We start from the raw sequence: 12,023 nt of genomic DNA, 5'->3' as shown, positions 1-12,023 counted from the left end.
AACCTTTGGGCCAAAGATTTGTTTCTCTAGGTACGACTGATGGAGCCCACCCATTACAGTCGTAGAATGCAATTGTTAGGTGGACTTCCCATCCCTGCGCTCCCTGATGTCATTAAATGAGCAGATATCGTTTGCGTAACCTGGGTAGAAGCCATTCTCCAGGCAGGTTCTTACTGCAGATTCCACTTAATGTCATTTGTCCCATTGACGCTGATTGGCAAAGAAAGACTCCTGGCTCATTGTTTTCCCAAGAGCATCTTTTATGGAAAGCAAAAGTGGTACAGAAGTACTGAAGCGGAATTTGCCAGAAGATGCAATCAACTTTCCCTTTCTCCCCTGGCTCATCCCCCCTTATCAGTCGGGTAACAGACCCTCCAGTTCATGCCTCCTCCATCTCCACCTTCTTTTGGCTGACCTGCTGCTGGATTGGTGCATTTCACTTTCTGAGCCTGCCTCCCAAACTGCCCTCCTTTCCTCCCGCATGCCAATCTCTACCCTCCCCCCAATGCTAATGTCATTTTTCCACAGACGGGGGGGGGGGGGGGGGGGGAAGAAGTGCGCAACCTAGATCCCTCACGTGCAGTTTACAGTAGGGTTTGCGCTCCTATAAGAATCTGATGATCTGAGGCAGCAGAACTGAGGAACAGCTGCAAAAACAGATGAAGCTTCGCTCCCTCACTCTCCGCTCATCTCCAGCTCTGCGGCCTGGTTCCTAATAGGCCGTAGTGCAGTACCGGTCCATGGCCCGGCGGTTGGGAACCTCTGCCGTAGACCATTTTATCCTAGAAGCTGACAGCATTGATCCCCACTAACCCCCCCGCCCATCCCATCCCCCATCTCAGCACAAGGAGTTTTATTATAATGTTCCAGAACTGACAACACCAACATTTCTCTATCAAAAAGAAGTTTACAGGCAGAATCCAGTCAAGAAACATTTCGGTATATGAAACCATGTTAGTAACTCAGATTAATATTTATTTATTTATTTATTTTTCTATCTTATATACCGCTTTAAGTGCAAGCACTCTCTAAGCGGTGTACACCAGTAAACAATGTATATATATATATATTTACATTGCCCCCAACAATCTGGGTCCTCATTTTACCTACCCCGGAAGGATGGAAGGCTGAGTCAACCTTGAGCCGGTGAGATTTGAACCGCTGACCTGCTGAACACAGTCAGCTAAAGTGGCCTGCAGTACTGCACTCTAACTGCTGCGCCACCTCGGCTCATATAATACTGGAGTAATTTTGCACAAAATGAATACTAGCAGCATGGTTATAACTCTGTATCTTTATTCAAAAATCCAAGACAAGATACTCTCCCAACTCCCACTGAGAAAAGAAGTGCCACCAGAGTGAGTGTTGAACATGTAAGATTGTCAATACTGTGCTTGTTGTTCCATGTTCGTGATGCCTAAATGGGGCTCCAGTTGCAATTATCCAGAAAGGAATGGAGTTTGGCAGCTGAAATCATCCCATAACATCTTTTGCTGTAAGGCTCTCTGTTATGGAGGAAAAGAACACAAATGTTTAAGGAAGCTGCCCACATAAAAAGGCAATGACTGATCTCCCCATTTTCACTCCAGCATAATAATGAAAAGAATTCCAAATGGATAGAACTTCTGAGCAAATGATCGTTTGGAGAAAACAATATTGTTTGGGATTTAATAGTCTATCAAATTATTAAAAATTGCATGTGGATAGAAATACTTTACCGAAGCAGGGAAAGGCGGACAATTCAATTTTCTCACAAGGCATTGTACTGGGTTTCAGCATCTCCATTCAAGTGCTTGTCAGCATTTGAAACAGTACTAAGGTCTGACTTTTTTATCCCGACTGCTTGCGTAATGCGATTATCATCTTTGTTTCCAACTAGAACACAGGAAAAAAAAAACGTCAATCTATCTTAGATGTCATGGAATATTCAGAGTTGGAAAGGACCTTGGAGGTCTTCTAGTCCAACTCCCTGCTCAAGTAGACCTTATGCCATTCCAAACAAATGGCTGTCCAGTTTCTTCTTTAAAACCTCCAATGATGGTGTACCCACAACTTCTGAAGGCAAGCTGTTCCACTGGTTAATTGTTCTCACTGTCAGGAAATTTCTCATTTCTAGCTTGGATCTCTCTTTAATGATCTTCTACCTATCGTTTCTGCCTGCCCTCAGGTGCTTTGGAGAATAGGTCAACCCCTATTCTCTGTTACAGCACCTCAAATATTGGAAGACTGCTATCGCATCACCCCAGTCCTCTTTGCTAGATTAGAAATACTTCGTTCCCACAGCCGTTCATTTTTATCAATTCTGATTAGCAGTAGCTCTTCAGAATTTTAGAGAAAATACCAAGCTACCGTATATGCCGGCGTATTAGGCGACCCGGCGTATAAGACGACCCCCGTCTTTATAGCTGGGCCGCATTCCTAGAACGTCGTCTTATACGCCGGAAACTACCAGTATTTCCGGCGTATAAGACGACTCGGCGTATAAGACGACCCCCGTCTTTGGCGCCGATTTCAGCGCTCGCGGAAGTCGTCTTATACACCGGCATTTACGGTACATTTGAAGTTTCCACTGCCTATACTTTAATAATAATAATAATAATAATAATAATAATAATGATGATGATGATAACAATAACGATAATGATAATAATAATAAAGTTGGAAGGGACTTTGGAGGTCATTTAGTCCAGTGGTTCTTAACCTGGACGATATTGTCTCTCAGGGGGCAATTTCGTTTTTCAGGGGGTGATGGAGCGAAAAGGGGCGATATGGGGGCGATGGAGCGAGAAGTTTTGGGGACACTTTTGAGATTTTTTCATACAGTGAATCGCTGTATATCTGTCGTAAAAAAACATCAGATCGCTCGCTATTAGTGGATTGAATTGTGTTTTCAAATGTTCCAGCTAGCTTCAGTACAGAACGCCGTACATATGTGAATACGCATCGCTTATCTTCATGCATGTTGAGCAGCAGCCTCCACCCATATAGTGGTGCGCCATTGGCCAGAATGGGCAGTGATGGAAGATAGGCGATACGTATTCACATATGTACGGTGTTCTGTACTGAAGCTAGCTGGAGGAACGTTTGAAAACACAATTCAATCTACTAATAGCAAGCGATCTGATGTTTTTTTACGACAGATATACAGCAATTCACTATACGAAAAAGTCTCAAAAGTATCCCCAAAACTTCTCGCTCCACCGCCCCCATATCGCCCCCTTTTCGTTCCTTCGCCTCCGTGTCATCCCTTTTCATTCCATCACCCCCCTGAAAAACAAAATCGCCCCTGGGGGGCGATATCACCCAAGTGATATAGTATAGGGCACCCACTGCCCTATACTATTTTGGACAAATGGCTGTCCAGTCTCTTCTTAAAAACTTCCAGTGTTGGAGCATTCACTGCTTCTGGAGGCGGGTTGTTCCACTGGTTAATTGTTCTGTCAGGAAGTTTCTCCTTAGTTCTAGGTTGCTTCTTTCCTTGGTTAGTTTCCATCCGTTGCTCCTTGTCCTGCCTTCAGGCACTTTGAAGAATAGCTTGACTCCCTCTTCTTTCTGGCAGCCCCTGAGATACTGGACCACTGCTATCATGTCCCCCCTCGTCCTTCTCTTCGTTAAACTAGACATACCCAATTCCAGCAATCGTTCCTTATATGTTTTAGCCTCCAGTCCCCTGATCATCTTTGTTGCTCTTCTCTGCATTCTTTCTAGAGCAGACATGTCAAACTCGCGACGTCACACGATATCGTGCAACGTTATCGGGTCGGTTTTGCCATTGCTGGCAATGGGGTGGGCGCGGCTTCCGGATGACGCATCCATCCCGCGGGCCAGCAGTTTGAAACCCCTGTTCTAGAGTCTCAACATCTTTTTTACATCAGGGTAACCAAAACTGGATGCAGTATTCCAAGTGGGGCTTTACCAAGGCATTGTAAAGTGGTATTAATACTTCACGTGATTTTGATTCTATCCCTCTGTTAATGCAGCCTAGCATTGTGTTGGCTTTTTTGGTGGCTGCAGCACACTGCTGGCTCATATTTAAGTGATTGTCCTCTAGGACTCCGAGATCCCTCTCACAGTTACTACTATTGAGCAAGGTACCCCCTATACCAGTGGTGGCGAACCTATGGCACAGGTGCCAGAGGCGGCACTCAGAGCCCTCTCTGTGGGCACGCACACACACCGTTGCCCCAGTCCCAGGCCTTCAGCTGGGTTTTATAAAACCTTTTCGCTTTAGGCCTCCGCCGCCGGGTACATAAAAAAAGATTCAATTTCAACTTCTCGCGGAAAAAAAAAAGATCTTGCAAAGTTGGAATTGATTGAACTTTTTAGTCCCACCGTCTGCTGTTACCATCGCAGCCACACCCACCCAATGGGCCACACCCACCTGATACCCGACGATGCATAAGTGGGTTTTGGGTTGCAGTTTGGGCACTCGGTCTCTAAAAGGTTCACCATCACTGCCCTATACTATACCTATACATTTGGTTTTTCTTGCCTAAATGTAGAACCTTACTTTTTTCACCATTGAATTTCATTTTGTTAGATAATGCCCAGTGTTCAAGTCCGTCCAGAGACTCCTGTATCTTAAGCCTGTCTTCTGGAGTGTTGGCTATTCCTGCCAGCTTGGTGTTGTCTGCAAATTTGATGAGTTCCCCATCTATCCCCTCGTCCAAATCGTTGATGAAGATGTTGAAGAGCACTGGGCCCAGAACAGAGCCCCGGGGCACCCCACTACACACTTCCCTCCATGTAGATGCAGTTCCACTGAGGACCACACACTGAGTACGGCCGATCAGCCAGCTATGAATCCATCTGGTGGTGATGCTGTCTAACCCACATTTTTCTATCTTATCAAGCAGTAGGTTGTGTCTACTTTATCAAATGCCTTACTGAAGTCCAGGTAAATTATATCCACCGCATTCCTCTGATCCACTAATTTTGTCACTTGGTCAGCTATAAGATTTGTCTGACATGATCTGTTTTTGACAAATCCATGTTGGCTTTTGGTAATGACTGCCTCTAGGTGTTCGCTGATTCGTTGTTTGATTATCTTTTCCAGAATCTTCCCAGGTATTGAGGTCAGGCTGATAGGTCTGTAGTTTCCTGGATCCATTTTTTTTCCTTTTTTGAAGATGGGAATTACATCAGCTCTTTTCCAATCCTCTGGTAGTTCCCAGTTCTCCAGGATCTTTGAAAAATATAGTTCAGTGATTCTGAGATCACATCTGCCAGTTCCTTCAGAACCTTGAGGTGTAATCCATCTGGTCCTGATGATTTGAACTCGTCCAGGCTGGACAGGTGCTTACTAACCATTTTCCTGCCTATCTTCTGTTTCTATTCTGTTTTTTCTGGCACTATTTTTTTAAAGCTTTTTATTGAATACAAAAGAAAAAAAAGATTAAAAACATTGAACATGGTAAATTGTCTTTGATATTTATCTCCATCTTGTCAGTCCGTACTATACATTAAATACATATATCTATATACAGCTGTACATTCCCAGTATCTGCCTCTACTTATATCTTTTCTGTTGACCCCATTCTTTTTTCCCTCCATTTATAGAATTTATTCCAGATTCGATAAAATTCTGTTTCTTCCTGATTTTTTTAGTCTTTTAGTTATCTTGTATAGTTCTGTGCAATACATAATTTTCTTTATTAGTGCTTCCCCACTCAGTGCTTCCATTGCTTTCCACTTTTGAGCAAATAGAATCCTTGCCGCCGTTATCATGTGTATGATTAGATATGTGTCACCTTTATTTACGTTTTTTCCTAATATTCCTAATAATAATGTCTCAGGTTTATATTGGATGCTTTGCTTAGTTATTTCTGTTACCCATTCCCAGACCATAAGCCAGTACACCTGTGCTTCTCTACATGTCCACCATACATGAAAAAATGTGCCCTTTTCTTTTTTGCACTTCCAGCACATAAGTGAGTATCCGTTATACATTTTGGCTAATCTGGCCGAAGGCAAATGTCATCTGTAAACCATCTTATAAAGGTTTTCTTTATATGATGTTGCCAGTGCAATTTTGTTATTTCGTTCCCATACTTGCTGTTTTATGGCACTATTTTTGATAGGTTGGTCTGTTTTTTCTCTTTGTGTAAAGACAGATGCAAAAAACGAATTAAATAGTTCTGCTTTCTCTCTGATGCTTGTCACCTTCTTGCCACTTTCCCCCACTAATGGACCAATCATTTCCTTCACTTTTTTCTTATTTTTTACATGTAGAAAAAAGCTTTTTTTGTTATTTTTGATTTTGGTCGCAAGCCTTAGTTCATTTTGAGCCTTAGCTTCATCTTTGCAGGCTTGGGCTATTTGCTGACATTCTGCCTTAGTTGTGTGCTGCTCTTTCCACTTTTTATACTTGTCCTTTTTATCTTTCAATTTATCAGAGAGTTCTTTATGCAACTATGCTGGTTTCTTTTGAGAGCTGTTATTTTTCTTCTTTGTTGGTATTGTACTAGACTGGGCTTTTATTATGTCACTTTTCAAAATTTATGACCTCACTTACCCTACAGCCATTAAGAGAGTCACTGTGGCTTGTTAAGCGAGACAGCACATGACCGTGTCTTGCTATTTTATTCCTGGCTTCTCCATTAGCTTTTTCATTGGGAACCGGCTGTGTGTGACTGTGGGACCCTGCAAGAGTCGTAGTGAAACACCTGGATCTCAATCACATGGCAGTGTGGAGGCCAGAACCAGCCAAAAAGTCACTTTTTCAGTGCTGTTGTAACTTTAGGCAACTGTTAAACATGGCAGTCATTAAGCAAGGTGTTTCTCCAGAAGGAAAAATATTTTTCAAACTTACATAGGACGGTTTCATATGCAATTCCATGCTGGGTTAATAAATCTGACAATTTCTGCAGATCATTAGAAAGTCGCTTATATTCCTAGAAAAAAAAAGGAGAGTAACGTCACATTGATTTTACCACAAAAAACAGAATAGATTTATACAAAGTCCAAGAAATACAAAATAGCAAAGCAGAGAAGCTGTGGAATCAAAGAAGTCATCTGCAATTTTTTTCAATTTTTTCAAATTTTTTCATCTTTAATTCAGGCGTCATCAGCAAGGCAGTTCTGAACCTTAGCCAGATGACTTTCAAGTGGATCATTTTCACCAAGGTCCTAGGTTAATTAACGGGATAGCCTAACATAACCTGCTCCGAAGCAGCAAGTGGACAGGACACAATCAACTACAAGGGACCGTCTGAAGTGATCCTGTACCTTGTTGCACTTTTCTACAGAGTCAAATTCCAAATGTCGAAGTTGAGCGTCCTTCTCCTTTTTGTCTCTTGTCGATTTTAAAAGAGAGCCTTCTTCAAACAGCACTCTCAACATTTTCTTGTATCCCTGAAAATAAAATAGTTACTTTCATTTTTCCTTTTCAAAGGCTCAGTGTCAACATTGCTAACATCGAATGTTCTTACTTTGACAACATATGGAGATGCAGCTCTCCAGCTGAGTTTCTTCCTGTTAGGGGACCCGAAATGGGCCAGAAGCTACCCCGGAGAGGTGGCAATGAAGGAAGGAAGTCCCAGGGACCTCAGAGAGATGGCGGTCGACCCAATCGGTCCAGAGAAGCCTTCCAGAAACCAACAGGAGAAAGGCTAGCCTAACTCCAGAATCTAGCCCAAGCTGTGAGCAACCGAAGTCAAAAGCACAGATCGTAAACAGCGTGCTTGAATCTGGGTAAGAACATTGATTTTCTCTATTCTACCTATCAACTTTCCTGAAGGGGAAAAATTCCCAAGAAGCAAAAAAGAGAGTGAAGGAGGGGGGATTTGCTTCACCCTTTTGCTAACGGAAGCGGCAAATTGAACCTTTCATGGAGGAATAAAATCTGAAAAATGAACCAGTGCTGACACCTGACTACTAGTGGATAAGGATTATGACAGTCATGGTAAAATTTGGGGAAAAAACTAATCTCTACTTGTGACCGTCAAAGCTTTAACAATAGAGAACAGCTTTGTAGATAAAGGGAGACTTACAAATCTGAGGGAACAAAAAAAAACACGAACCTTTTTGAACTCTCTCTCTATAATACTCTGACTCCAAAGCTATTTCCGGGGGGGGGGGGGAATCTGGACTTTTGGTCATCATGGAAAATCAGAGATTTATAGGACATACTTATCAAGAAAAAATGAATATTTTCCAAGAGGAGAAATATGATATGTTGCAACTAATTCAAATAACAATGATCTCAGATCACAAAGAAATCCAGAATAATTTTGAAAATATAAATCAACTCATCTCCAGTTCAATTTTATATCAAAAATACCTTCAGGAAAACACAACAGAGAAGGAACAGACAAAACTGAACATAAATTCGAGGATAGAGATTCAAAGATGGAATTCTACAAAACAAAGGAGTATGATTTAATCCAAGTGGAAAATTTTTTACAAGAAATACTATATTTGGAAAAGACAACTTATATTTCAACACTATAAAACAAACTTGAGGACAAGAAAAAAGACTGGACAAAATGTACAGATATCAGGGAAAACACTGGAACTGGAGAGACAAAAAGTGACAAGAGAAGCAGAGAGAAAAAGAAGGGAAAAGACTCCCAATAAAAATGAGTGAGCAAATGCCCTTAACAAAGATACTGATTTACTTTTTATATCTACACCAACATTTACGAACATACAGAAAAACCGTTTGATTCAGCAAAATACATTGATTAAGAAAGATACTAGGCAAAGAAAAAAAAATAAGGTGGAAACCAAGAAAATAGATAATGGAACTTACCAGAAAAAATACTTAATAAAGAAACATTTATTTATTTATTTATTTATTTATGAGACTTATATACCGCTTTAAGTGCAAGCACTCTCTAAGCGGTGTACACCAGTAAACAATGTATATATATATTTACATTGCCCCCAACAATCTGGGTCCTCATTTTACCTACCTCGGAAGGAGGGAAGGCTGAGTCAACCTTGAGCCGGTGAGATTTGAACCGCTGACCTGCTGAACACAGTCAGCTAAAGTGGCCTGCAGTACTGCACTCTAACTGCTGCGCCACCTCGGCTCATATGTTTGAATATGGCTAAAGAAATAGAAAAGATTTGGAATATATATGCTATTCTAAGAGGGATGAATTCTCTAAATAATATAGTATGCTTTTTTCTCCTTTTTCTTTTTCTTGACATGAGTAGTATAAAAAAGTTGAAATGACTTAAATCAGTGGTTCTTAACCTGGGCGATATCGCGCCCCAGGGGGCGATTTCATTTTGAAAGGGGGCAATGGAATGAAAAGGGGCAATGCGGGGGCGAAGAAACGAAAAGGGGGCCATATGGAGGCGACGGAGCGAGAAGTTTTGGGGACACTTTTGAGACTTGTTTGTATCTGTCGTACAAAAACATCAAATCGCTCACTATTAGTGGATTGAATTGTTTTCAAATGCTCCTCCAGCTAGCTTCAGTACAGAACGCCGTACATATGTAAAGACGCATCACTTATCTTCATGTGTGTTGCACAGCAGCCTCTTCCCATACAGTGGCGCGCCATTGGCCAGAATGGGCAGTGATGGAGGGGGGAGCGCTTCTTTAAAACATCGCATGCTGAGTGGCTGTCCCCTGTGACGTCAGCTGTAATGCAAACGTAACTGTTGAAACTAGGTTTATCGATGTCCACGTGTGTTTTTTTAGTGTTCCAGTGCAGTCGAAAATTTAATTTGCAGGTAGTGCCTTTCATTTCAAAGACCTCTCAACATGGCCGAGAAGAGGAAGTGTTGCCAATATTCGACGGAATACCTAAAATTGGGATTCATTCCATCTCCTTCCAACGTACAGCTTTCGTTTTGTCTTCTTTGTGAGAAAACATTTTCAAATGAAACGATGAAGCCTTCCCGACTGAAAGACCATTTGGTAAGAATTCATTCGGATAAAGCCGACAAACCAGCACCGTTTTTCCAATCCTTAAAGGCCAAGTTTGAGGGTCGCAGCACTGTTGGGAAGTTATTTGGAAAATCGTCACTCAATGCTGACAAGGGGCTCATTTGTTCCTATGAAGTACCTTTGTTGATAGCAAAATGTGGCAAACCTCACACTATCGGAGAAACGCTGATTTTACCACCAGTGAAACAGATCGTTGCCACATGTTGGGGCCCAGCGCATCACTATCACGCAATCGATTCCTTTGAGCAATGACACCGTATCAAAAAGAATTGATGAAATGGCTGCTGATGTGGAAGAAAGGCTTATTGACACCCTGAAAAATACAGAATTCGTGATGCAGATTGATGAGTCAACGATTAGTGAAAATGAAGCCTTGTTACTGGCTTATGTCCGTTTCATCAACGGAAATGAAGAGATCGGGGAAGAACTGTTATTTGTTCGAAATTTAGCCACTGACACAAAAGGTTCTTCGATATTTAAAAAGGTTGAAGAGTTTTTTAATGAGAAAAACATCCCTTTGACAAACGTTGTGGCATGTGCAACCGACGGAGCTGCATCCATGGTTGGACGATATCGCGGATTTCAAGCTCATCTAAAATCGGTTGTAGCTGGAGTTATGACTGTCCATTGCGTCATTCATAGACAGCACCTTGTCTCAAAAAATTTGAGTGGCTGTTTGCATGAGTCTCTCCGTTACATCATTAATGCTGTGAATAAATTCTTACCGTATTTTCCGGCGTATAAAATGACTTTCTAAAACGCGGAAATCGGCACCGAAGTCAGGGGTCGTCTTATACGCCGAGTCATCTTATACACTGGAAAATACGGTAGTTCCTGCATTGCGGTTTGTTCTTATGCCCTTTTTATATTTCTTTTTGCATCTTAAATTTCACTTGTAATTCAATCATTAAATGTTACTGTTTTTCTTTTCGGGCATTTCACTTTCTTGCAATTGAATTTTGTTTTCAGTGGTCATTACATTTAAATGTCTTGAATAAATAAGATAATAATGAAATACATGTATCACGAAGTTTGGGAATAAAGTGACGGGTGGCACCAAATTTTTCCACACAGTTGAGAAAAAGACTGGAAATAAATTATTTGTATCAATATGTCCTGATGACAATTTTAAAGAAAACAAAAAAAGTGTTTGCATAAATTGAAGAATTATTTCCTATGTTGTGAATGAGAGGTTATGTTGGGGGAGGGGGGCGATGACAACTTCCTCATTGGCTCAAGGGGGTGATTCATTCAAAAAGGTTAAGAACCACTGACTTAAAGGAAATGTTTTAGATACTTAAATGTGAGTGAATTTAAGAAAATTATAATGAATAAAAATGTTTTGAATAAGAGTCAAAGGATTAGATGACTAGAATGGAATGGAATGTTTAAAGATTAAAGATCAAATATACTCTTAATTATGGTTAAAAAGAATAAGAAATTGAGGAAATAAATATATATTAGCCTAGGAGGGATATATATTTTAAGTAGGTTATTTCTTATGTTTCTTTACTCTTGCTTTCCTTTCTTTTTTCATCGTTTTATCTATTTCTGAAGAAATGCAGAAGTGTGAGATGGCTTATACGGGAAAAATAGAATTAAATTTGTAAATGTAAATGTAATTTATTTTTGAGAAAATCTTCACCAGTCAGACTATCTAGAATTTGGTGGGAGAAATAAACTAAAATAAGAATTGTAACAGGATCTATGATAAGGCAACCAGAATGACTGAATAGAAAAGAAACATTATACTGATATGATTATTATTTTTAGGAATATTGGAAAAAAATTATATATTCAATTATTTATCCAAACAATAAGAATTGTATTAACTTAATGTTTGCAAAAGAGGATATTTTGGGGAAAGAGGAAATCAACTAAAATCATTATGTGGAATATGGATTATAAAAATTAATTGTTAATGATTGTTTTACAAATGTAACCCAGACAACACACTATTCACCAATTATCAAGTGATTTATGTTTTTTTAAAAAAATCAATAAAATATATTACCAAAAAAAAAAAAAAAGAGACTGGACAATGGAGAACTAGAAACCTGCATCTACCACAAACTCACACACGCAGACCAGATCCTCAGCTTTGCAAGCAACCACCCCA

At 40.4% G+C, this 12,023-nt stretch overlaps 1 protein-coding gene across 1 annotated transcript in view; it reads right to left on the bottom strand.

Annotated features, from left to right (window-relative positions):
• Positions 1–1,275: 1,275 nt before the first annotated feature.
• Positions 1,276–12,023, bottom strand: part of GNPTG (N-acetylglucosamine-1-phosphate transferase subunit gamma) — a 20,466-nt gene continuing 9,718 nt past the window's right edge. The window contains exons 9-12 of the mRNA XM_039355564.1: positions 7,228–7,353; positions 6,812–6,893; positions 1,719–1,875; positions 1,276–1,505 (exon numbers count right to left, since the gene is read on the bottom strand). Coding sequence (XP_039211498.1) covers positions 1,751–1,875; positions 6,812–6,893; positions 7,228–7,353 — 333 coding nt within the window. The 3' untranslated portion in view covers positions 1,276–1,505; positions 1,719–1,750. The remainder of the gene's footprint in view (positions 1,506–1,718; positions 1,876–6,811; positions 6,894–7,227; positions 7,354–12,023) is intronic.

This window comes from Crotalus tigris, unplaced genomic scaffold (assembly GCF_016545835.1).
Source record: "Crotalus tigris isolate CLP2741 ecotype Arizona unplaced genomic scaffold, ASM1654583v1 scf7180000018693.663989, whole genome shotgun sequence".
NCBI classification, from domain to species: domain Eukaryota; kingdom Metazoa; phylum Chordata; class Lepidosauria; order Squamata; family Viperidae; genus Crotalus; species Crotalus tigris.
The sequence above is the reverse complement of the archived record's forward strand: the minus strand, read 5'-3'. Positions and strand labels throughout refer to the sequence as shown.